Below are 25,411 nucleotides of genomic sequence, written 5' to 3'. Positions count from 1 at the left end.
AAAGGTGTTCCTTCCCTCTCGGCCATCCCTAGGAATTGGAAAGGTGATGGGATATGGGGGGTGTGTTGGGGGGGGGGGGGGGGGATGTGGGACCGGTGGGGGGCAGCGCCCGGTGCCAGCTCTGCCCGCTCCCACGGCGGAGAATGCGGCGGATCGCGTTTCTTGGAGGTGCGTTGAAGAACAAAGCAGAAAAGTGGGGTTCCAACTTCTCCCGATCCCGGGTTTCCATCACAGCCAAAGAGTCAGATGTAAAATTTAACGGCCTTTTTTTTACATCCCGTGCTCCTGGTGTGGGGTTTCACTTTCAAGAGCACGGCTCCTATGTCGCAGCCGGTGCAGCCTTGGTTTGGAATTGCTTTCCATTAAGGATGGCGTAGAAAAGCGAAGTAAATGTTGATGAAGGGAATGAGACGGTTGTGTTACATGAGCGGTGCCTGTCTGCGGTGGAAGGGTTGTTTTTCCCCTTTATCCCTTCTAACCCCCCCCCCCCCCTCCTTCCCCTTCCACCCCCTGAGAAAATGGGCTGTAAAACTTGGGAAAGTTATATCTGCTTATCAGTGCAAACAGGAGGGGGGGAAGAAAAGAAGGGGTGGGGGGGGAAGGAAAAGATAAAAGGAAAAAGGGAAGGAAAATGAAAAAATAAAAGAAAATGAAGGGTAAAAGGAAAAGGGGGTGGTGGGGGTGGGGAGATGAGGAAGGAAAAAGAAGGTATAAAAGAAAGGAAAGCAAAGTTGAGCCGAGCTCCATCGTACGGAATAACGGAGCGGGGAGAAAGGAGTGCGGCCGGTGATGCTCGGGTGGAGAAGCGGAGACGCGGAGGGAACCGAGATAGAGGAGCAAAGCTCCGCAGATGTCGGTGTTTGAGGCCGATGGGAACGCGGTGCTCCTCGGGTTGGAGCGCAGGTTGGAGCTGAGAGCAATAAAAGTGTGAAATTGGGAATAGTGGGAGTTTATAGGGCTGGAAGTTCCCCGTGAGGGTTCGGATCCTGCGGGGATGGTGTTTTTGGGACGGATAGGTTGATGTTGTGCTGTGGATTGTGGGGGCTTTGCCCATCTTGGACTTCTTAGCGAGTTTCTGGGCGAGATGTGTATTTCGATGGCAGGAATAGCGTTGTCCCATTGCTCGGGACATGGGTCGGTCCGAGCGTTGTCAGCCAGGAGAGACAAAGTCCGAGGTATAAAACCCATTGCAACGAAGGAAATGCGTCCCTTGAAGCGTCGCTTTGCAAAGATATCGCTTTTCCTTTGTCCGCTGTGTTCAATATGTTGTGTTTTAAGTGTGAAAAAAGAAATAGCTGCTGGTTTGGTTGAATGCGATGTTGGACGGAGCGCGGCTGTTTTCCTTGCAGGTCGAATACAGCAGAGCGGAAAAACATAATGAGCGAGTTGGGAAAAGAAAAGAAGGGTAAGGGAAGGAGGAAAAAAGCGGAAGAAACTCGTATACAATACTGCAAATTAATTTTTCAACAGGGACGATGTTGATTACTGGTGCTTTGTAACCGTAATTATTTGATATTAGCGCTGTGATAATTGAATTATTTAAAGGATTCATTACACGTATGATGAGTTTGCCTTCTCCGCATTGAGTGTCTGCAGATTTCCTTCCCTTCCTTCTAACAGCGTGCAAGACACCGAACAATATCTATTCTCTGTATATTAAGATTGATTTTATTTAGGAGCGACCACCCCCATGGCGAGAAAGAGAAGAACGTAAAGTTAATATATGTTTAGCGACCCAACTCCAGAAACGCAATAAAAGTTAAAAATCTCCCCTATGGTTTTTTAATTATGATATTAGATCAGGAAGAAAGACGGGAGGGGAGGGGGGGGATTTATCACTCCGACTGTTTGGTGCGGTTCTACCCGGCTTAGTTGTTTTTATGTAAAAAACATGGGTAGTCAAAAAGGCTCCATGCTGTTCGCCTTCATCTCTCTCCCCGCGAAATACCGCCGGCTTTGCTGCTTAATGCTCGTGCTATTTCTGATGCCGTTATCGGGGTGAAATATCAGAGATGTTACGATATGCTACGTTGCGTCATATTTTCCCGTCTAATGCTCGTCTCCCAGCAGGTGGAATTTTAAAACCCGGAGGCTTTTTTGCTCTCCTATGTGTGTGTGTGTGTACGAGAGCAGAGCCTGCGGATCAACTTTTATCCCTCTTGCTGCTGGGAATGACTTTGGGGTGGTTTTACGAAGCATCACCCCATGCGAAGAGATGGATCCGGGGTTGGGGGTTGAGGTGGGGGCTGTGGGGAGATGGGGCTGATCTGATCAGCTTTCCTTTTTTTAACAGCAGGGACCGGGCTGTGCTTTGGTTTCCTCCCCTTCCAATGCAAACAGAAATGAATGATAAATAAAGGTGGGGGGTGTGGGGGGGAAGCTCCCACTCTCCCGCTTTACGTCTATATTTGCTCCGCTGGATGCTTTTTTTTTAATGGGGGGTTGCACGATGGGTCTTGAAGTCTCAGCGCTTCCCAGCGAGATGCACCCGCTGCAAAATAACTGGGGCCGATGGGGGGTGAGGGGGGGTGGGAGAGGCGTCCCCGACAGCAAATGTCCCCGCTCAAGGTTGTTGTCGGAAGGTGTCTGGCTGTCTGGCTCGGGATTTGCATAGGTACGGGCCGTGCAAACAGCAGCTCGGAGGGAGGGGTGGGGGCAAGCAGCAGACGGGACATTGCCCCCAGCTCCTTTATTTCAAGCCTCGGGTTGCGGGCAGGTTTGGGACTGGGTTGAGCTGGAGATGCTCTCGCCAGGCCAAAGAGATCGCGGTGCAGCTCGGGTTGGAATCCATCGCCTAAAGCGGCACCGTTCTCCTCCCCTTCATCCCCCCCACCCCGTGAATTTCGTGGGGTTATTGTCTTATTTGAGGGCACCAGGCTCTTCCTAACACCTTGTGCTCGCTTCCAAGCTCTCTGGTGTGCAACCGGAGCAGCCAGACAATAGGATCTGCAGACACAACTTGGAGCTTGCAACTATAGTTATCTATGCTAATTACAGGGTGTCTGACAGAAACATAATAAATGTAAAGGGAGAAGGATAGAAATATGTTTCTCCAGGCGGTATACAGTTCGCCTCTCTGGGTTCAGGCTTGTTTTCTCGCTCTTCTTTTCATTTTCTTCGCTGGGGATTTTTTTTCCCCTTCCCTTGACCCGCATTGCATTATCACACCCAAAACCGAGCTAACCTGGAATGCCTCAGCGTGAGGCTTCGCTGCTGCTCGGGAACATCTGCAGAGACGGCTTCATCTGGGGGAGACCTGAAATTTGGGGGGGAAAAATAAAGGGCACCGTGGCACACTTAAAGAAATTGTTCAGAGCTTTAATTGCACCTCGGAATTTATTGTCTATTACCCGTACCTCCAACACTGGAGAGACAGGAATTCTTAGCAACAGACAGAGGGGGGGTTGGGGGGGTGGGTTGGTGGAGGGGGGAAGCACTTAAGCAGGTAGAAAACTCCTGCAGTGGGGTTTGAAGCGAGAGCTGAATGTCTCCGTCTCTCACGTTGGGTCGGATTTGAGGTTTTCGCGTCGGTGTGAGGCGATAAGAGAGCGAGTTCCTCCTCTCTGTTGTTGGCCCGAAGAGCTTTTCCTCTGTGAGATCTCGTAAGGAGGGCTGAATAAATATGATTTTCGAATAGCCGAAGAATTTAGCAGGGGGGGGGGGGGGGGAGGGGGGCATAGAAGGGGGGGAGAGTGGGAGAGGCAGAGCCCGGAGCCTGCAGTTACTCTGCAGCAGGAAGAACGGGTGGTATCTGGCCTGAAATTAATCTTTCCCCATATTTATTTACTTTAAAAGACAATCCTGGAATAAATAGAGGCATCTGGAGGACCAAGAAATATTTTTGCTGGCCTCTTCAGAGAGTCTGCTTTGGATTCACGCTGTCTATTGTGTGCGATTCCCCCCCCCCCCCCCCCCTCCCCTTTATTTATTTATTTTTTTTAATAGCAGAAAAGGAACAAAAGAAAGAGAGAAAGAACTTGGTCTGGCAGAAGTGAAGAGGAAGGGAGTGGGGAAAGGACAAAGCGGGGGGAAGAAGGGAACTTCGGAGCTGCTGAGGGCTGAGATGCAGAGGGAAGTTGGCTGCAGCTGACTTCGCTTTCTCGCACGGAGCGATCGGAGCTCAGCACCGCCCTTCCCAGCTCCGCACGGCCGGAGGTGTTCTGGGGGGGGGGGGGGGGGGAGATAAGGGAGGGGGGGATGGGAATGGGGGGTCGGAGCGGCGAGAAAACAGCGATTTTTTTTTGTTATTCCGACCTTGACAGTGTTAATTGAACACGGGGGATGAGGCTGAGCTCTTTTTTTTTTCCTTCTCTCCTTTTCTCTCCCCCCCCCCCGCCCTCCCCACCTCCCCCCCCCTTCACCCCGTGTCTGTATCTGTGTCTCTGTGTCTGTGTGTGTCTGCTCGGAGGCTCCATTTGTCTGTCTGTCTGTCCGTCCTCCCGTGTGTCCGTCCGCCTGTCGGTGCCCGCTCGGCCCCCAGCGCAGCCCCCGGCGTTCAAGCTCCTCGTTGCCCTGAACGGGCGAGCAACGCTCGGCCCCTGCGGGATGCAGCTGCGGGGAAGCCGGGCCTGCAGCTCCAGCACTCCCCCCGCCGACACTCTGTTGCTGGGGGCTGCGGGCTCTCTTTTCCCCACCACCACTTTTCCACCCTCCCAACCTCCCCCCTCCACCACCCCCCCACAAGAAAAAAAAAAAGAGATAATTTAAAAGCAAGAAAATCCAAGAAATCAGTGTCACCTCATCGCTGTAAGCTCTCCAATAGGGTTTTATTCTCCCTCCCCTCTTCTGGATTTATTTTATTAGGATTATTATATATATATATATATATATTCTTTTGGTCTCCTCTCCTTCCAATCAGGGAAGAATCGCTCAAAGCGAAAGCAAAAAGGTTTGGAAGGGAGAGGAAAGGGATGCACTGCGCTGAGCACACAGCATTGCCCGGGAGCGGGCGGACATGGCAAGGAGCATTCAGCCCCGAAAAGGTGTCAGAAGTCAATGGCTCAGACAAAGGCTTCGTCTTCTATAACCTCCTCATTTGCCAGGAGAGACTCTTTCTTAATCCATTTTTCCTTCCTCCACCGGGAAATAAAAGAAATATAAGATAGGACTCCTACGGCTCGTGGGCTGCTAGCGTTAGTTTTGCTCCGTGCCACCAAGTTCCTTCCCCCTGCAGATTGAAAAGAGGAGGTGAGAGAGGCAAAGCTGTGAGTCTACCCGGAAAGGGACCCGGTGGTTCACCGTCATTTCGAGAAGCGATCATCTCCCCTCCAAGAGGGAAATCGGAGCTTTTGCGGAGCACAAACGCTGCGAGATATAACCTTGCAAGAGCCGAAGGCGATGGCAAAGCGTGCTGCAAATGCGGTGCGGATCTTTGCTCGTGCTTCTGGCCAGGAGGAATGCTCGGGATCCCGCTGCTCTGAGCGGACTTTGATTCTCGTAACTTTGAGCTCAGCCACGAGGGATGGCTTCGGATCGAGAGGAGAGAGGATGGAGTGTTTTGCGGGGGGTTCGAGTTCGTGCTTTGGGATTCCGCAGCACAGAGGGGGGAGAGGAGGCTGCGTTAACCCCGCGTCTGTAGTTTGCTGTAAGGTGAAGTGTCTCCATCTCCTTCTCGCACTGCTCGGTGCAATCCCCGAACGGATGGGGGGTGTTTGTACGGCAATCGCGATCGTTTCACGCGTGTGTTTGCGGGTGTGGGAGCGTGTGAGGGAGCCCACGGCGATGCGGGGAGCGAAACGCTCCGTGCAATGGAGGTTCCCGTGTAAATAAAAGAAATCTTCACCAAGATATGTTCGCCTTTGTGTGCCACCACCAAAACTCCCCATCCACGACTCATTCCGTGACCTTGCCTGCTCGAATGAAGGCTCCAAAAACTGCTGCTCTTCATTAAGGGTTGCGTTGCTTGGGTAATTTCTGCTCGTTTTGCGGTTCGTCTGTGGTATATTCTGACATATTTCTCCCCTGGAAAACGTCCCCACTGACTCTCAGTGCTCCTCTCCCCCCTCCGTGCTCAGCCCTTTCTCTCTCCTTCTCCCTCTGCCTCTTTCTCTTCCCCCTCTCTCCCCTTCTGCACATACACACAACCCTTCTTTGTAAGGATTCGCCCAGATATGCCACCAATTTGGGAAAGCCAGGCTGCTTTCACGTCACTCCCTGCATCTCAGCACCTTCGCACCGTAACTCTGTTTTAAAATGGGAATAGATCAAAGAACGATGAGCACAGATATACTTGTATATAGATACGGTTGTTTTGTGTTTTTTTTTTTCTTTCCTTGCCAACATAAAAGTAACCGTCATTGGAGAGCTGTGATTGACAGATAAATTGGTCTCGATAAAGGCCAAAGAAGACAGTCTGCTCCCGCAGGAATATTTCCCTTTAAGGGCTCCCATAAAGCAGGGGGCTCGGAACGGAACAAGGGATAAATTCTGCGGCTGAGCGAGTGGATGACTTTCCTCCTCGAATTTGGCAAACCACGAATCCCTCCCCAAACATCCCTCCCGTCGGGGTTTTGTTTCCGAGCCTTCCTTGTGTTCTCCGAGGGGGAAACCCCACTTCCAGGGGCAGCGCGATGCAGTGAAGGGCAGCGTTTAGTGTTGGTTCAGCTGAGGTTCGTGACTTTGGGGGGGTCCGGTTGGACTCTCCTGGCAGCCCCACTCCCCTCCTGTCTGTCTCCGGATCTGCTGGCTTCACTCACGCTCTGATTTCTCCCCCCCCTCTCCCTTTTAGACTTGCTGAGAAAAGGAAAGAGCGAGAAATGGAATGCGATTCTGTCCCGGGGGTGCGTGGGATCCGCGCTGGGCAACGCCGCACAATTGGGGACACTCTGCCCTCCCGGTGTCTCTCTGTCCCTGGGGGGGGGGACAGGGGGACGGGGACCACCGCATCTCTCTGATCCCCCCACTTTTTCTCCCTCTTGCAAACGTTGCCCGTTTCCTTCTCTTTCCCCACCGCGTCACCCCAAGCCCTATAAAACCCGAGGTGATTAATAGCCCTGGGGAGCCCGGACAATCAGGCTTATGATTTTGTGTGTGTGTGTGTGTTGTTTGGATTCCTTATAAAAAGAAAGAAAAAAAAAAAAAGGGAAAAGTAAAAAGAAAAAGAAGAGGAAAGAAAGAGAGAAAGAGGGATCCTTTTTTTTTGGTGGATATATTTCCTTTCTCTTTCTTTCTTTGCAGAGAAATCGCCCAACTCCATTCTTTCAGCCCCCCAATGGGCGTAAGCCACGTACCTACCTGTCTATGCTTACAAAGGAAAGCTTATCCTCCCAACACGCAGTCAGGGCATCCCCGAGTTGTTTGCTTTCTTTTCTTTTTATTAACCGAAAAGGGATGGGGGGGAAAAAAAAGCAGCAAAAATATCCTCCCAAACAAACAACCCAACAACAACACCGCACTCAGAAATGAAACCCGGAGAGGCACAAGAAATAGGAGCGCAGCGCCGTGCTCAGCACCCCGCTCTTCTCTCATCTCTCCGCCGCTTTCAAACCCCGTCAGCCCGGCACGAACTCTCAGCCTCGCAGTTTTATTTAACGAACGACACGTTTATGAACAATCAAACGATCCTCGTAAAAATTTTATTGAAGGGCATAAAAACATCCCCGGCCGGCCGTTCTCTAACCGAAGAACGCGGCTCTTTCAGCTCCAGGGGCTGCTGTCTGTCCGTCTGTCTGTCCGTCCCCCCCCCGCTTCCCCCTCTTCTTATTTTTTTGGGTGCTGGTGGTGTTATGATTTCCCCTTCCTCTTTTCAGAGGCGCTCCTCACATCCTTGTAAGTGCTTCCCCCTCCCCCCCCTCAACCTTCCGGAAGACCCTTTTATTTTATTATTATTATTATTACCGAGAGCAGGAATAGATGTGCAACCCCCCCCCCTCCCTCCCCCCCAATCCGAGATCTCTCAGACATCGCCGCTTTAAAAAAAATAAAAAGCCAAAAAAAAAAAAAAAAAGAGGAAAATATATTAAAAAATAATAATAATAAGGCAAAAAATATATATATATCGATGAGAAAAGGTCCACGTGCCATCGGGCTGAGCGCTCCAACCCCAACGAGGGGCTGCGGGACCCCCAACTCCGGGACACTTCTCCCCCCTTTCCCTTTCCTCCCCATCTCCCACCTCCCTCCAGTCTCTCGCAGCTCCAGAAGCCGCAGGATCGGAGGACAGAGACAAATTACGTCAGGAAATAGTTCCTGCTCTCCCTTCCCCCGCTGCCTTCCAGCTCCCCGGCCCCGGCCCCGCTGTGCCCGGCCCGGGGCTGCTCAGCCCCCGCCTCCCCCGCTCCGACGGCTCCGGAGCTTTGAGCGAAGGGCAGCGGTTCGCCCGGGCGCTATTAAAAAAAGACCTGCGGATTGATCCACGCTATATTTTTGGGTAAATACAATCACGTGAGGGCTGGCAGCCAATGGCAAACTGGGAAAGGCTGAAAAAATAATTACCTGCCCTGATTGTTCTATGAGAAGATAAAAAGTACACATACAGTTCATACAATAATCTTATGAATGTAAAAGAGGGGGAACCATGTCGGCTTCTGGCCCCATAAGCAACTACTATGTAGACTCCTTGATAAGCCACGAAAACGAAGAGCTCTTGGCCTCCAGGTTCCCCACCACTGCCTCCCACCCGGCTGCTGCCAGACCTTCAGGATTAGTCCCGGACTGTGCCGACTTTCCTTCGTGCAGTTTCGCCCCCAAGCCGGCCGTTTTTACAACCTCCTGGGCTCCCGTCCATTCCCAGTCGTCCGTGGGCTACCACCACCCGTACGGCCCCCAAGCTCCCGTGGGGGCCGAGCCCAGGTACATGAGGACTTGGCTCGAGCCCCTCGCCGGGGCCGTCTCGTTCCCGGCCTTCGCTCCCGGTGCCGCCCGCCCCTACGGCCTCAAACCCGACGCCTTTGCCGGGAGACGAGCGGAGTGCGGCCCCGCGGACGGGCGCGGCTTCGCGGACTACATGTACGCGGCTCCCGGGGAGCTGAGAGACAGAGCAGCGCAGACAATTCCTTCCCCGGAGTCCGAAGCCATCGCTTCCAGCAAACACAAAGAAGAAAAGCACGAATTAGACCCTAGTAAGTCGAAGTCATTCTTGTTTACAACCGGGGAGGCATTACAGCTTCCAGGACCGTACTCAATAAAATGAAATTACCTTAGAGAGAGAGAGAGAGAGAGAGAGAGGGAGAGAGAGCCCGACCCTAAAACTCCAGATATGCGGGAAGATCTGGGGGTTTGAGAGTCCGCCTCGCACAGCCCGGCAGCGGAGAGCTGCACTTTTATCCGTGGGCTCTTCGGCTTATTTTATCATCAGCGTTATTACTATTATTATTATTATTATTTATTTATTATTATTTCCATTTATTTGTTTCTTTGCGAGGGGGTTGCTTGGGTTCATCACCTTCCGCTGAGGGGGTCTGAGGGTAGGAATTGGGAGGGGGAGATGAATTAAAGAAGGAAAGGCAGAGGGAAGTGCGTGTGTTGGGGTAAAGGGGGGATAAAGCTCCTCTCTTTGCACTGGTTTCCACTCCCAACGCGGGAGGACGGGGTTGGAGCTGTGTCCCCCTCAGGATGGAGGGGAACATGTTGCTGTTAAGGGGGTGGGGTTGGGGGGGTTGGGAGGGGATGGAAGAACTGCTGAGGTGCCTTTTAGATGAAAGGAAACGGGGATGAAATAAAAAAAAAAAAAGAAAAAAGAAAAAAGAGGAAGCTCTTTTATCTGTCTGAAAAATCAAGAGGAGCTGCTGCACCCTTGCAATTGTTCCTAAAATACCCTTAGCACGTGGGAATAAAGGAAAAGGTGGGTACCCCCGAGGGGGGGGGGGGGGAGGGGGGAGAGAGATGAAGGGGGAAGGAGAGAAGAGGAAAATTGGTGAAGAGATGGCACCCAGTGAGTGGGGAGGGAGGTGGGGGGCACGGGGCAGCAGGCGCAGGACATCAGGACATTGGACCATACACTTGAAGAACCTTCTGCAGCTCCTGAGAGGGAGGGAGGGGAAAAAAAACATCCCCCAGCAAACCTTGAACACGGTGTATGTGTGTGTATGTAGGGGGGAGATGGACAAGCGTTAGGGTCAGGTAACCCCCGGCACCTCTATCCCCAATAGAGGGGAGCCGGCGCTGCCCCAAACCCTGCAGGACTCCGGGCTGTGGGTCTGGGGGTGATGATGGTGATGTCTGTGTGTGTTTGTGATGGTGGGGGGCTGGGGGGTGAGGAGGGGAAAGACAAGAGGATGCTCCGTGTGTGACTGCACCTCCCGGCCTAACTTTGGGTTGAAAAAAGGCGATTTCCTTGAGCCGAGCCGGTTGTCAGCCTCAGGCAGCACCTTTGTGCCTACGGAGCTCGGAGTGAAGGTGGAAATGCACTCACACCTCCGTTTATCAACCCCCCCACCTCCTCAGCACCATCACCCCTCGATACAGTTAAAATCGGAAGGGGGAAAAGTAAAAGCAGGGATATGGGAAGGCGGGGAGGGGGGGACGACACGCATGGATTTTAGCTGGAAGGTTAAGGAAAGGAAAAGCGAAGGGAAACGGGCACGGAAAGGGAGGAAAGCTTTTCCTCCCCGCAACGTGCGGGGTCCTGGGGGCGAGGAAAGAGCCGCTGGGACATCTCGGGTGTCACCTCCGAGATATGGCAGAAATAAACGGCACTTTTCAGGTCCTCCAGAGCTTCCAGGGAAAGCAGAGCAGAGCTGAGGCTGTAAAAAGAGTTTATGGGCCTATGAAATGGTGGGAATTTTGACTTTTTATGACTACGTCCTTAGATTACAGCGAGCAGCAAGTCGGGTGGGTCATCATTATTATTATTTGAAAACCCATCGCTGCGGGTTTTATGCGCCGAAACTTTTCCTTTATTTGCTTTTATCCCCCCCCTTTCTTTTCAATGTGAGAACGGCGGCAAAAGGAAAGGAAATGGCCCCTCCAAAATAAACAGCTTAAACTCTCTCTAGCGAAGGTCGCTCGGAATATATTTAGGTGAGGTCTGCTGATGAAGCAGGTCTCTTTCAGCATTAACGTGGGCCTGGGGGGGAGGTTATGTGTGTGTGGGGAGGGGGGGGATATAGAAAGGCAGCGGTTTGCATTGCTTTGTAACACCCCCCCCCCATCACCCAACCTCCCCCCCTTCCAAAACACACAACGCACACCGAAAAAAATATCTTCTTTCTCAGACAACCCCGTCGCAAATTGGATTCATGCGCGTTCTACGAGGAAGAAAAGATGTCCGTATACAAAGTATCAGACCCTGGAACTGGAAAAAGAGTTTTTATTCAATATGTACCTCACAAGGGACCGGAGGTACGAAGTAGCCCGAGTCCTTAACCTCACTGAACGCCAAGTCAAAATCTGGTTTCAGAACAGGCGAATGAAAATGAAGAAAATGAATAAAGAGAAAAGCGATAAGGAACAGCAATGAATGTCGTGCGAGGAGAGAAACGAGGGCGGAAAATAAAAGGAGAGAGAAAGAGAGAGGAAGGCAAAAAACAAAAAAAAAAAAAAAAGGAGAAAAAATAACACAAAAAAAAGGCAAAATAAGGCAAAAAAGGCAAAAAAAAAGCTGATTTTTTTGGGGGGGGTGGGGGGGGTCTGAAGTGATTCTGCCGTTGGATGCGCGGATGGATGTTTAGCTGTAGAGGAAAACGCCGTTTTGGGACTCGAGGCTTTTCTAACACGCAACCGAATAAAGGAGAAAGATGCTGTTGTGGGGGGGGATGGGGGGGGGCTGTTTTCCTTTCTTCTCCCCCCCCCCCCCCCCCGCTTCCTTTTGTATTTTATTTTTGGTGTGTGTGTCCTCGGAAAAACAACCCCAAGAAGTACTTGAATTTCTTATTATTAATAATAATATTTTCTTTTTATTATTATTATTATTTTTTCTTTTTTTTTTAGTATTTTATTTCCTAAGTTAAACGGATGCGGTATTTTTTTTTTTTCTTTCGTGGTTCCGCGAGCGAAATATTTTGTATTAAAAAAAAAAGAAAAACCCCAAACAAAGAGGAAAAAACAACAACAAAAAAGAGAGAGGAAACAGAAAGCAAAGAGACCAGAGGGAATGCGGCTCCATGATGTCCTGTCACGGTGGTGAACGTTTCTGCTGTACCCATTTGTGTGTTTCATTCTCGTCTCACGGCCGTTCTGTAATATTTGTTCTGTTGGCTATTGTAGAGCAGCTCTGTAAATATACCGAACGTGGAGGGGTTGTAAGGGGAGGGGGGGGTGGGGGGGGTTGGAGAAGGGGGAGGAGGTGGGGGGGTTGCGGGGGGGGGAGGATAAATAAAAGGGGGTGTTGAAAAAAGAAAGAAAAAGGAGAAATAATAATCTATCTCGGTATGGAGATGGTCTTTTTCTTGCCGTGGGGAGAACACGGGCAGCCCACGGGTGGAGGGGAGTGGGGTTCGGTGCTTCCTTCTTCCCCCCCCCCCCCCCCCCCGCACCGCCCTATTTCACAGCCCCATAATAAAAGGCGCTGAGGTAAGGGTTCTCCGTGCCATCCATTTTTAGATGGGGATAATGAATTGTACTAATTTATGGCCCCCGGGGCAATCGAAGGATATGTTAAAAAAAAAAAAAAGAAGAAGAAGGAGTGTGTGTGTGTGTGTGTGTGTTGGGGGGGGGGGGGGGTGAAATGTGGGTGCTTGGATGAGAGGAGATGGCAGCTGCCGTCCGCTTGGGGGGCGAGGGGGTTTGGGGGGGGGGGAGATGTGCCATAGAGATGCGTGTTTGGTTTAAGGTGGGGAAGTGCTGCAGGGTGGAGGGGGGTAAAGGGGAAGGGGTGAAATCCAACAGACCTCTTATCCATAATGATAACGTTGATAATGGGATAGAAGGGCTGGGGTGAAAAGGGAAGAGAGAAAGAGAGAGGAAGGGTGCAGTGATAGGGGGGTTATGTGGATGGGGGTACGTTGATAAGGGTTGTTATTGATAGGGGTGGATTGATAGGGGGACATTAATAGGGTAGGAGGTAAATGAAGAGGGAGATAAATTAATAGGGGGGTAAAGAAGTGATGGGGGGGAGTGTGGAAGAAAGAAGGGGGTGAAGAAATAGAGGGATAAATGAATGAGTGGTGGAGATGCTGCATGGTGAAAATTGAGGGTGAAATAAAAAGGCAGAGACCCCCCCCCTAATTCAACCCCAACCCGGCCCTCTATGGAATGGCGAATTTAAAGAAATAAAATAGAAGATAAAATAAAACGAGGAGAAATGGGGGAATCAAAGGCTGTTTGGGTGCGGGATGGTGAAAGCGGAGTTGCGGGGGAGGGAAAGAATTGCGGAGCCCCCGGGATTCATCCGCTGCTTCGGGCGCTTTTCCGGGCTGCTGAAAGAGGAAGGAGAGTCGGGAGGTTGGATAAAAAACGAGCAGCGAGGGATGTTTAATCATAAAAACTTGTTATAGGTCCCTTTCTTTAATGAAATGAGTGGAGCGGCGTTTTAATCTTCCTAATCAAAAGCAGATCGGGGCAGCGAGACACGCTTGTCGCCCTCGTCCCGGTTCCTCTGAAATAATCATATTAATAATAATAGTAATAATAATAATAATAATAAAAGAAGAAATCTGGAAGCGATTACTTCTGCCGATCTCATAAAATATCGCTCTTTCATATTTCTTCCCGGCCCTGATTTGTGTCAGCGCGTTATAGAAGGACCCCCCCCCCCCCAATCTCTTCTCCCCCCTCCCCCCCATCCCTCTCTCATCGCCTTTTATTTCTTGTCGCCGTTTTGGGACAACGCTCCGCGGTGCGGAGAGGGGACATCCCCGGAGCGGGGGACGTTCGGAGCCCGTTTACAATCCCGGTTTTGTTCGGGCTCTGTTCGGAAAACCCTTCAGGAGCTCATTGGAGCGGTCAGGTTGGAAAACGTTTTAACGGAGGAGCAGATTTATGGTCCAAAAGGAGGGGGAAAAACAAGAACATGAAGGAGGAGGTGGTGGTGGTGAGGAGGGGGGGGGTTGGGGGGGATCTCTCGGCCTCGTGTCATTTCTTTATTACGGTTATCATTATTGTTATTGTTGTTATTTCCAACCCATCCCTGCTTCCCTGCCTGCCTTCATCCCGGTTCGGATAAAGGAGGAGATCAGCAGGTTCGAACCGCTCACCCATCTCCTGCTTGGAGAGCAGGGAGAGATCGCCCGGCTTTATCGTTATTAATTAAAGAGAAAATCCCAATTTATCGCTCGGACGGGACTTTGGAAGCACTTTCGGAGCCGGCTCTCTGGAGGGGCTTGTCAAAAGCGTTTAAGCGATGTTGAAAAGCCGTGATGTATGGAAGTTCATTTTGGTTCATTCAAACGGATCCCATCTCCTGCAGTCGTCGTTCCCCCCCCCCCCCCATCTCTTTCCCCCATACCCCCCCCCCGCTCTTTCCCTTTCGCCGCAGCCTCCTCTCAGCCCAGGTCCCATTAGGGCAGAGCAGGAGATGCCCCTTTGTCTGCACCGGGGCTTTCTTTTGTTGGTGGTGGGTTGGGTTGGGTTTAAAATCGTGCCGCAGTTTTAGTTCATGTGCAAGGCCCCCGCTCTCCTCACCCCAGTGCGGGGCTGCACCAGTTATAAAATGCCATTTGGCGCTGCTGGGAATTGGCGCAGCCATTGAATTTCTCCTCCACCGCAGCCCTCGCCTCCTCCAAGCGAGTTAAACCTCCCCCCCCCAACCCCAGCACCCCCCCAGCTACTGCTTAAAAGAAACCAGAATTATGCAGAGATGAGGATAAATAATAAGAATGGTGAAAAACAGAGAGAATGGAGCACGCTGTTTGCTTTCCCCTGGGGTGAGAAAATCCAAAGGATCGGGAGGTGCGAAAATACGGCTTTTTTTTTTTTTTTCTGTCGAAATTCACCCGTTTCTCTGCGACAACGAGAATTAAAAGAGCTCTGATTTGTAGCAAAACGCCTCGATTTGGGGCCAAAAGCTGCTATTTGCGGTCAAAACGTTGCCATTTTCGGCCTGAAAGCGGCGATTTCGGGGCCCAGCGTTCTGCTGTCGGCATGCGGAGGGGGGGTACGCAGGAATACATTGCCATAGTGGGGGGTGGGAGATGAGGGGGGGTTAAAAGGAGAGCTCTGCTTTCTAAATGGATGGGGGGGGTGGGGTGGGGAGGGAAGGATGCGCTGATGGCCGATGCGGATCTCTGCGCGGATGTATGGCGCAGATGCGCTTCTGTGCGGTTCTTTGCGTGCGTGAGAGGTTGGTGTGTGCCGGGTCGGGATGTGCCCTTTTGTAATGGGTCACAAAACCCGACGGGACCCTCCAGCTGTCCATAGGTACATTTCCGCAGCCAAAAAAATGCCGCTTTTACAGCTCTGTTTGTCTCCCTGCTATGCGGGGCTGAATAGGGGCGAACAAAACAGGACCCTAGATCTGGCTAGACGTCTGGCTTTAATTGCTTTATGGTTTAAATAAGGTGGGTGCTCTTCTCTTTGAAACCGGATTATTGGAATGTTTTGTCTACAAGCTACAAACAACAGACCCCCTCGGATGAGGAGGAGGTAAAAAAATAAAATAAACCCCCCCCCCTCCACATCCCTGCGCCTGGACTGATAAAAGGAGGAGGATGGAAGGGGGGGGGGGGGGGGTGGCACATCTGGTGGGTTTGTTGGACTCTGCGTGAGTGTCTACACATATTTGTGATGGTTTTTTTTTTCACCCCCTTTTTTAATTTAATGGGTGTAAACGGAAGGAGGGAGAAAAGAAGGGAAAGAAAAGGAAATATGAGTCCTTTTTTTCCTTCTCCCCCCCCCCACCCCCTAAAAAAAAACATCCTGCTTGCTTTCTGCTGTATCTATAAGGGCGATTCGCCGCCGTAGCGCATTGCAGAGCTCTCAGCTCTATCCCTCCGGTGTGTGATGGGGTCGTGGGGATAAAACACAGCCGGACCCCCCCCCCAACCCCTCTCCGTTTCCCCCCCCTCAATCCTGGGGCGCTGCGTCGGGGTGCGGCCGCGAGATGGCGCTGTTGCCCAATGTTAGCGAGGGGCCGAACGAGCCGCGGAGCGCCCCCAACCCGCGGCGTTCCTGCGTGGATCCCACCCGAGTGGGGGGTTGTGTGTAATGTATGTATATATATATATGGATGTATGTATGTGTGTGGGGCTGGGGGGGACACTGAGCTGCTCGACTTCACCCCTCACGACGTTAAAACAACCCATTTCCCCCTTCCCATTTCCCCCCTTACTCTGCTTTCCCCCTATTTCTCCCCCTCTGCCCTCTCCCCATTCTGCCCCTTTCCCCATTGCCCCCCAACCCTCCTTATTCCTCCCTCCCCCCTCTTTATTTATACGCCTTAACGCAGAGCTCAGGGCTGACATCTGACGGTGCAGGGAGCGCATAAAAATGCTGGCAATGAAATTGCCTATTTCCAAGCTCGGTGCTTCTAGTGGGTTGGTTTTTTTTCCTCCCTTCTCTCCTTTATTGACTCACATCACGTATCTCTCTCCAAAGCCTCTTCCTTTTTGGGGTGGGGAGGGAGCGAATGACATCTCGCAGTGAAGGTCAGGGCAGGGAGAAGGGGAGGGAGGGGGGTGGTGGGGGGGTTGGGGGGGATAAAATAAACTCCAATGTATACAATGGAATACCGAAAAGTCCGACACGGTCTCCCCCCCCCCCCCCAATCCATCCAGCTCACGCACCAGCAAAGCATTGCCCCACACCCATCCTTACATCCTAACGCAGCCAAAACAGTAGAGACAAAGAGCAGCACTTTCCCCAGACACTAAATGTCAAGATATTTCCCTTAAAATGAAGTAGGCAATCGCATACATCTTATTTCGTGCAGTCTGGGTTGGGGGGGGGGGAAGGAGGAGGGGGGGTGGGTCCTTTCTTTCACAGACACTGAAGGCGAACATCTATTTCCCAGCCTAGGTGTGATCCCGGCTGCTGTAATGCACCTTTGCTCGCTGGGTTTGGGATAAAGGTCTGAAAAGATGCCCCTTTTCTTCCCCATTTCAACCCAAATCGGACAACTTCTTTCTCACCCCCCCCACCCCCCCTTCCTTTTACTCTCCCGTCCTTTTATTTGCTGCTCTTATCTCATGGGCAGGCAGCGGGGTTTTATAAATAGAGATGCTATCGATTAGAGGAGGAAAATGGTTACCTCGGCTATTAGCTGTTAATTAAGGAGCCTCCGTCCCTGAGTATCGTGTTGTCCCGGGTTTGGGGGTCTCTCCGTTGGGGAAGGGGGGACCTGGAGTGGAGGGGGGGGGGGGGTTGGGGGTGGAGGTTGGCGAAATGAACGTGGTCATTGTGCCGCCCTTGGGAGCGTTCGGGGATGGAGAGCGTTTCCTCGCAGTGAACGAAGCTCGATTTGGGCGAATATTTCCACAACAGGAGGTGGGGGGTGGGGAAAGGCGGGGGGGGGGGGGTTGGAAAAGAAAGCCCAACAAACACACCGTTGTGCTGCACCGCTCATTGTTTGCCCACGGGGGTGGCCCAGCCCCGACCCACGGAACCATTTCCGAAAGCACCAAACGAACCTCTGGTTCCGAAAGCCTCGTAAAGATGGAAAGGCGGCTGCCTACGCATCTGATCCAAGTGGGGAAGGAAAAGGGGGATGAAGGGGGGGGTCTGCACCCATTCAACTCCATCTCAGCAGAGGTTCGGGCCGCTCAAGAGAAGAAAAAACGCGAAGGAAATGACCTTTGCTGGGAAGAAAAGCACCTAAAAACCATCTCCGAGGCGGTGGGTTCTGCCTCCGCACCCGGATTAATCTCTCATATTCACACCCCCCCCCCCCAGCACACACACTCTCCCCATCCCCCCCCCCCATATAACACAGACTCTGAGGCTGCTGATTTGGGTGGAAGAACGTGAAGGAAACGCTGAAGGTTTGTACAGAGGGGAGCACTGAGAGCACGGACACGCGTGGGGTGTTTTGGCGACTCGGGACCCTCCATTGCAAAGAGTCTCTCCCTCTCCCCCCTCCCCTTCTATCCCCCTCCCCACCCGCCTCCCACCGACCCCACCTCGAGTAATTAAGTCGAATCCCGATGGTTGGAGGTGAATATTTCTTTTTTTTTTTGTTGTTTTTTTAATGAGCCGAATTCCTTCGTGCCATCGTAAAAAAACCGAAGAGTCCGAAAGTGAGAGAGACTGCGGTGCAGAAGAAATACAAGCAAAGGGAAGAGGGGAACTGCCAACAAAACGGGACATATAGAAACAAAATACTCCCCCCCCACACGTTAAAATCACCCTAAAGAGCCCAAAATGTCCATGGAGGGGGTGGGGGGGGGGGGGTCTTTTCTACAGGCTAAAGGCACAAAAGGAGCTCAGCGTTCCCTGCCTCACTTCTCCTCTCTTTAACCCGAAGTCTCTCACTCTGAGCTCCGGATTTACTTGATTGGAGCTTCAATGTTATTCCCAGCCGTTTGGTTTCGAAAGGAAAGGGAAGGAAATAGGGGGGGGATAAATAATAAAAATTAATAATAATAATAATGAAAAATAACTGCCCGCAACGTTGTGCCTTTATTTTCTGGAAGGAAGGGCAGCACGAAGCAGCCAATCAATAAGGAGAAGCGTCCCTCGCTCGCTCGCTGCCTCTCTTTGGCTTTTGTTTGCTTGTTTGATTCCGATCTGCCAAGCGCCGCCACAATAACAACAACACGCGAGCACCCCACATAAAATAAGGGGGGGGGAGATGGGGGGGAATGGGGGGGGGATGGGGGGGCGAATCATCATCAAAAGCAAAGAATAAAAGCAAAGGATGGAGGAAAGGTGGGCGCAGCCACTCTGCACCCCCACTGCCCCCCCCCCCTTTCACCCCTCCTATTGGGAGCTGACACACAGAGGGACCCCCACCCCCCCTCGCAGCCCCCCCCCTTTCAAATAGCACACAATGACAACAACGTCGCCACCAGGAGCCCCCTACATCCCCCCCCCTCCCCCGCCCCGTGTAGGTTCTCTATAGGCAGGGTACCCACGAAGGAGGGGGGGTAGAGTTCAGCCAGGAGCTCACCCCCTATTTTGGGGGTGGGTTGGGGGTGATGGGGGGGGGCGGGATGAAGGTGGTGGTGGGGGGGGCGATGGGTTCCCTTTACCTGTTGAGGTTACCTAGGCTGACCTCCCAGCGCATGCATTTGCTGCCATCAGTGAAGAGGCTGCTGCTGGGAAAAAAAAAGAAAGAAGAAAAAAAAAGAAAAAAAAAGAATATATATATATATATAAATATAAAATAGGGGTTTTGAAGGGGGGGGGTGTGAGGAGGGGGGGGTGTGAGAAGGGGGCAGGGGGGTGGATATCAATGCGCACCTTTCCTCACCCTCCTCCAGTCATTAGGTGGATGCCCCCCCCCCACCCCCCTGAAGGAGGGCTCTAAGCGTGCCCCCCCCCCCCCCTTCCTCCTCACTCCCCCCCCCTTCGGGCTCTCACCCCCCTTCCCCCCTCCCCCCCCATATTCCCCCTCCCCAACCCCCCCCCAGCATCACCCGGGAGCCCCCCAAATCGCTGTCATTCCCCCCTCGCAGCCTGTCTCAGTGTGGCGGGAGTGATGTGTACATATCGCGTGTGAGAGAGAGAGGAAAAAAAAAAGCCGGGGGGGGGGGGAGGTTGGGGGGGCGGGAGGGGAAGGGGGGTGGGGGGGCAGAGAGAGAGAGAGAGAGAGAGAGAGGAGGAAAGAAGGGAGAAAAAAAAAAGCCACACCGCCGGGATTTTGAGGAATTTGCCTGTGGTGTTAAAGGGAAGGAGCAGAGTTAAGAGAGAAATTGAGAGAGAGAGAGAGAGAGAGAGAGCTCTACCTACCGACAGATTACAAGAGAAGTCAAGAGCACCGGGAACGCACCGTTGCGGTCGCACAGAGGCAACCATGAGACGCCTTTGAGATCGCCTTTAAAACATAAAAATATAAGCAAAAAAAAAAAAATATAAGCAAAAAAAATATAGGAGCAAATATATATATATGAGCAAAAAAATAGAAGCAAAAAATAAGCAAAAAAATAAGAAAAAATAAGGAAAAAATTAAGCAAAAAATATAGGAGCGAAAAGATATAGAAGCGAAAAGATATAGAGGCAAAAAAAATATTGAGGCAAAAAAATATAGAAGCAAAAAAATAAGCAAAAAATAGAAGCAAATAATAAGCAAAAAAAATAGAAGAAAAAAATAGAAGCAAAAAAAAATAAGCCAAAAATAAGGAAAAAAAAATAAAAGCCACTTTATATATATATATATATATATAAGAGAACCAAAAACAACAACAACAACAACAAAAAAGCCGGACTGGAGAAAGAAACAGTCCGAGGATCCTCAGCTTTCATCCAGAATTAAAGCCGTCTTTTTTTTTTTTTTAAATCTTTTTTTAATTATTTTTAAATCTTTTTTCCTGATTTTTTTTTTTCCAATCCTTCTTTTTTTTGATTCTTTTTTCTTCTTAATTTTTGCATGAGAGGGTCATGAGTTCCTACTTTGTAAACCCTCTTTTTTCCAAGTACAAAGGCGGCGAATCGCTGGAACCAACTTACTACGACTGCAGATTTCCACAGAGTGTTAGCAGGAGCCATGCTCTCGTTTACGGTCCGGGCACAACAGCACCCACCTTCCAGCACCCATCACATCACGTCCAAGAGTTCTTTCACCACGGAACCTCCAGCATCTCCAACTCTGGATACCAACAAAACCCGTGCGCCTTGGCGTGTCACGGAGACGCTTCTAAGTTCTATGGATATGAAGCTCTGCCGAGGCAATCGCTTTATGGTGCTCAGCAAGAGACGACTGTTGTACAATATCCTGACTGTAAATCGTCTTCCAACAGTAACTCTAGCGAGGGACAAGGGCATTTAAATCAAAATTCGTCTCCCAGTCTCATGTTCCCATGGATGAGACCTCACGGTTAGGACCTTTTTTTCCTCCTCCTTAAATGTTTTCCTTGCTTTTATTCCTCTCTTTCTCTCCCCCCCTCTCCCTCCCTCCCCTCTCCCTCCGTCTGTCTGTCTGTCTGTTATATATATGTATGCGTAGACAGCCACAAACTTGTGTCTATGTATCTCCACACGCCCGCATGCATATATATACACCGAGAGAAATGAATAGTAAGAAGCGTAGAGGTAAAAAATATCGAAGGGATGGGCAGTTTTGTGCTTAACGTTGCTTCGTTTTAGGGAGACCTTTGAAAGCAAAAGAGGCAGCAGTTGCTGGAGAGCCAGCAAGGTGATTCCCTGCAAAGGGCTTAAATCACCACCAAGTAAAAGTTTGGGGTTATTTTTTTTATTGCTTTGCCTTGAGGATAGGCAATAAGATACAGCTCCCACGAGGTTATTTGCATGTTGATAATGCACTGCTCTTTAAAATGTCATATCGCCTTTCATAACCGCTTGGAGACGAAGCCTGAGAGGTGGGAACTTGTATGAGTATTGCTAATACTTTACATCTGTTTCTTAAAGCCTGGGGATAAAAGTTTGAAGCAGGAAGGGAAACTTAGCTCAGGGCTATTATGGGGTGGGGTGGAGGAGAGCATCGTAGCGCCCTGGGTTAAAGAATTAAAGGGGGGGGGGGGAAGGGGAGAGGTGAGGAGGGGGGGGTTTATTCCAAATTATTTGGGCTGAATGGAAGTTCGCTCATGTGAAGTCCGGATAATTGCACAGAAAGCGAAATACTTCAAAGTGCAAGTTTTTTTCTCTTCCCCCCCCCCCTTCCCCCCCCACCGAAGGACCAAGGCTGTCTCGAAGCCTGCTTTAATTCAAACCATGTGAAGGTTAGTGTTAATTTTTAAGGACAATCAGAGAGCCAAAGTTTTCCCCCCCTCCCTCCCCTCTTCCCCCTCTCCTCGCCCCAAACCCCTGCAAAAATCTATATATATATATATTAATAGGTGTATGTTTGTATTTCTTTAAAGGAAAGAATTAGAGAGGAGCTCCGAGAGGATGTGGCCCAGAGAGGCTGGAGAGGAAAACATGTTATTTATCTGAGCTTTGACCTAGGGGTAGTCTCAAGGATGCAATCATTTCCAGCCGTAGCATCGATATATATTTTAGCAAACATTGTTTTGCTGCTGAAGGAAAAGGCTGAGCGAAAGGAAGTGCTGGGGCTCAGCCTCACGAACCTCCGTCCTCCTCTTTTCTTTTTTGGCTCTGGCTGCATCCGAGTTGTTTTAAATGCAATCTCGGTGTTTGCACAGGGATAGCTGTCTGGTGGTGAGAGCCTGATGGACACAAGCGTAACCAAGAGGACGGGGAGAGGGGGGTCTATCTCAAAGCCCAATGCTCGGGGGGGTCCATAGGAGCGAAGAGCAGCACCCCGAGGCTCTGCTTCGGGAGAAGCATTGGGGAATGGAAAGCAGGGCTGGGAATTTGGGGGATAAAAAGGGGAAAGAGGGGAAGAAAGGAAAGCAAAAGGGCGGCAGGAGAAGGAGCGAGGCTGGGAGGCTTTCAGGAAGAACAAAGCATCTTTCATCGATAAAAATCCTTTTAATAACAACAATCATCATAATTAATACTATTATTATTTGAAATCGAGCTGCCTCACCCCGCAAAACAGAACCACCTTTCGAAGAAAAGGGAAACGTCTCCTTTGTGAATGAGTTTGACAGCACCATCCCTACAGCCACCCAGCAGAGCAAAATACCCCCCCAGGAGGAGGCACAGCCCCCATCCATCCCAGCACCCACACAGCAGCGAACCCCCCACCCTCCATCACCTACAGACTTTGGGTGCACAAAAGGCTCGGGGGGGTGGGGAGGGGGCTCTTTTAGGAAGAAGGGGGCATAGGTTCCATAGGAAAACGAAGAGGAGAGAGGGAAGGGGAGAGGCAGCTTAGAGGGGTGGGGGGAGAACCACGAAGTTATTTCTGTTTGTGCCCTACAGCTCCCGGAAGACGCAGTGGCAGACAAACTTACAGCCGGTACCAGACCCTGGAGTTAGAAAAGGAGTTCCTCTTCAACCCGTATTTGACACGGAAGCGACGGATTGAGGTCTCTCACGCCCTGGGACTGACCGAGAGACAAGTGAAGATCTGGTTCCAGAACAGGAGGATGAAGTGGAAAAAAGAAAACAACAAAGATAAGCTGCCGGGGGCCAGAGACGAGGAGAAAACGGAAGAAGAAGGGAATGAGGAAGAGGAAAAAGAAGAGGAGGAAAAAGAAGAAAGCAAGGACTGAGTTCTCAGCCCCTTGAAGTCTCGTTTTATGGCAGATGATAAATCGAGATGTTTACGACGGTCATTTGCTTTTATAGAGTATAGAATGGAGAGGCTCACACAGCAGTAACTACCTGTCAAACAGTTGTAGCCTTTTTTATTGTCATAGAACTTCCCCTACTTTCCCCCCCCCCTCCTCCCTTCTCCTTTCTTTCTTTTTCTTTTTTAGCCCCCCCCTTGTTTTGTTTTGCTTTCCTTTTTAATTGCGGCGTTTTAGCTCCATTAATACATAGTTGGCTTCAGTGCAGCGACGGTGTATGACGGGTTGCGAAGGGGGGGGCAAAACGGTGCAGCAAAACCCGACGCCCCCCATCCAAAGGCCGCAGCTCGTCCCCGGCTGTACAAAATGTATTTATTTGAACAGCTTTGACTTTGCCTTTTTCCGCTTGGTTTGCCTCTCGCGAATGACCCCGGGGGAAGCGAAGGGGTGTCGGTGCTGTGGCCGTCTATGAGGGCCGATGGCCGTTCCTAAAAGCCGTTTATCACCCATTGAAGGAGAGATAAGGGGGGAGGCTCGGAGCCCACCTGGCAGCTCCCGCACCTCCTCCCCATTGCGTTGCTGTTGGGTTCCCATTGCGTTGCTGTTGGGTTCCCATTGCGCACCCATAGTGTTCCTATTGGGTTCCCAATGTGCTCCCATTGGGTTCTCACTGGGTTCCCACTGGGTTCCCATCGCGTTCCCAACTGGGTTCCCGTCGTGTTCCCATTGGGTTCCCATTGCGTACCCAGAAGCGTTCCTATTGGATTCCCATTGTGTTCCCATTGGGTTCCCGTCGTGTTCCCATTGTGTTCCCACTGGGTTCCCATAGGGCTGAGTGGAGAAAACGCCTATATTCTTTTTCAGCTTAGGACTCGATAGGCCGAAATTGGCCCCTATTCTCCCCGTCTTACCCCCACCCTGATCCCTACAGGCGCTGTTTGCCCTTTGGCTGTGTGAGCACTCGAAATTCTTCATGTACTACCTAAAGGGAAAACCTGCAATAATTATCAGAGCTAATATCAACAAAGGGGCTGACCTATCCTAAATTTCACTCGCTCCGAATTTATTTAAGTGAGAGAGCCTTGTTTCTGCCCTGATGCAAGCTACTAAGTAGCATAACATAACCATAAAATAATAATAATAATAATATTAATAATAATAATAATAAACCAACCAACCTTGTATTGTACTTTATCACTACCTATAGAAGGAGTCATGCTTTGAAAGTATTTGTAATGCGGTTTTATTGTCGTTTGTTGCTGCTTATTTTCTCGAGATGATGATTAAAAAAAAAATAAGAAAAAAATGTTAAAAAATCATTAAAAATACATAAAAATGAATAAAAAAAGAATAAAAAAAAAAATCCCAACAACTGAAACTGCCTAGTTGAGAACGCACAGCATTGTATTCTTTTTATCGTGCTTATAAAGTAGTGTAGGACTAAATTGCACTGAATGTATAGTTATCTATTTGTCTTGACTTATCTGTTAATGCGACATGCTCGAAAGGAACAGACGGAAAAGAGAATCGTCCTTTGTTTTATGTACAAGCATCGTTCTGCGTGTGTCACCTCTGAATGTAGCAATTCCAACCAGAAAAAAATAAAAATAAAAAAAAATATTAAAAAAAAATTAAATAATCCCATTTCTGGACACCGTGGATTTGTATCGTATACGTGAGACATTGCGTAAATAATAATGATAATGATGATGATAATGAGAATAATAAAAAGGTTTTAAAGGAGCGCGCTGCCCGCGGTGCTGTGTATTGGTTTGAACGCTGCCGCCCGCATGGGGGTCGGATCCCCCCCATTCCTCCCTATATCCCCCCCCACCCCGCTATCCCCGACTTCAAATCGTGCCGGTCAAAAATAGAACTAATTACAAAATATAGTAAAGAAAAGGTCATCAAAGTGCTTTAATTCGCTCCGACGACGCTCCGTTTCCTTTTGCTGCGGGCAAAGGGTTGTATTTATCCTCTTTTTCTTTCATTTTTCCCTCTTTGAGTGGGGGAAGAATGGGGTAAAAGGAGAGAGTGGGAGTGGGTTTTATTGGCAGTGGGGGTGCGGCTGTCGCCGTCCCTGTCCCCCCCCATCCCCCCTCCCCGTGCCCGGCGGTGACAATGGGACTCAGCGCTGCCCCCGAGAGCGGTCAATGGGGACCGGAGCGACATTCGGTGCCTCCAAACAGCTCCGGGGTTTCGGCACGACGCGTTTCCCTATAGGAAAAAGTGACGAAAAGCCACGGAAATAATGAATAGTTGGCGGAAAGAAACCCACCACTTTCTTCTCTTCGTTCTTTATTTCCCTCTCTGAACCCCCCCCCCCCTCAAAGCTGCTACCTCCT

At 50.5% G+C, this 25,411-nt stretch overlaps 2 protein-coding genes and 2 long non-coding RNA genes across 4 annotated transcripts; 2 read left to right on the top strand and 2 right to left on the bottom strand.

The window, feature by feature from the left end:
• Window positions 1-8,486: 8,486 nt before the first annotated feature.
• HOXC9 (homeobox C9) lies at window positions 8,487-11,843 on the top strand. The gene is made up of 2 exons (XM_015850340.3): window positions 8,487-9,059; window positions 11,154-11,843. Exons 1-2 carry the CDS (start codon window positions 8,516-8,518, stop codon window positions 11,396-11,398), a joined length of 789 nt encoding a protein of 262 aa, XP_015705826.2. The 5' UTR covers window positions 8,487-8,515; the 3' UTR covers window positions 11,399-11,843.
• On the bottom strand, window positions 11,724-17,259 carry LOC146751187 (uncharacterized). Its single transcript, XR_014941806.1, has 2 exons — window positions 17,063-17,259; window positions 11,724-12,151 (listed from the first exon to the last, which is right to left on the bottom strand). It is a non-coding gene; the product is annotated as an uncharacterized LOC146751187 (long non-coding RNA).
• A 1,151-nt stretch (window positions 17,260-18,410) lies between these two features.
• Window positions 18,411-19,112, bottom strand: LOC146751186 (uncharacterized). Its single transcript, XR_014941805.1, has 2 exons — window positions 19,002-19,112; window positions 18,411-18,537 (listed from the first exon to the last, which is right to left on the bottom strand). It is a non-coding gene; the product is annotated as an uncharacterized LOC146751186 (long non-coding RNA).
• Window positions 19,113-20,219: 1,107 nt separating this feature from the next.
• HOXC8 (homeobox C8) lies at window positions 20,220-24,806 on the top strand. Its single transcript, XM_015850405.2, has 2 exons — window positions 20,220-20,785; window positions 22,756-24,806. Exons 1-2 carry the CDS (start codon window positions 20,350-20,352, stop codon window positions 23,046-23,048), a joined length of 729 nt encoding a protein of 242 aa, XP_015705891.2. The 5' UTR covers window positions 20,220-20,349; the 3' UTR covers window positions 23,049-24,806.
• Window positions 24,807-25,411: the final 605 nt, after the last annotated feature.

Source organism: Coturnix japonica, unplaced genomic scaffold (genome assembly GCF_054131305.1).
Source record: "Coturnix japonica strain WE unplaced genomic scaffold, WE-NBRP24 Scf116, whole genome shotgun sequence".
Lineage (NCBI taxonomy): Eukaryota > Metazoa > Chordata > Aves > Galliformes > Phasianidae > Coturnix > Coturnix japonica.
Note: the sequence above shows the minus strand (reverse complement) of the source record. Positions and strands in the feature narration are given on the sequence as shown.

Bases quoted from the DNA above. Each gene is read 5' to 3' on its own strand.
- HOXC9 (XM_015850340.3), top strand. From the start codon at position 8,516: ATGTCGGCTTCTGGCCCCATAAGCAACTACTATGTAGACTCCTTGATA. The intron at 9,060-11,153 runs GTAAGTCGAAGT...CTTCTTTCTCAG, and splicing joins AAAGCACGAATTAGACCCTA to ACAACCCCGTCGCAAATTGG.
- HOXC8 (XM_015850405.2), top strand. From the start codon at position 20,350: ATGAGTTCCTACTTTGTAAACCCTCTTTTTTCCAAGTACAAAGGCGGC. The intron at 20,786-22,755 runs GTTAGGACCTTT...TGTGCCCTACAG, and splicing joins CCCATGGATGAGACCTCACG to CTCCCGGAAGACGCAGTGGC.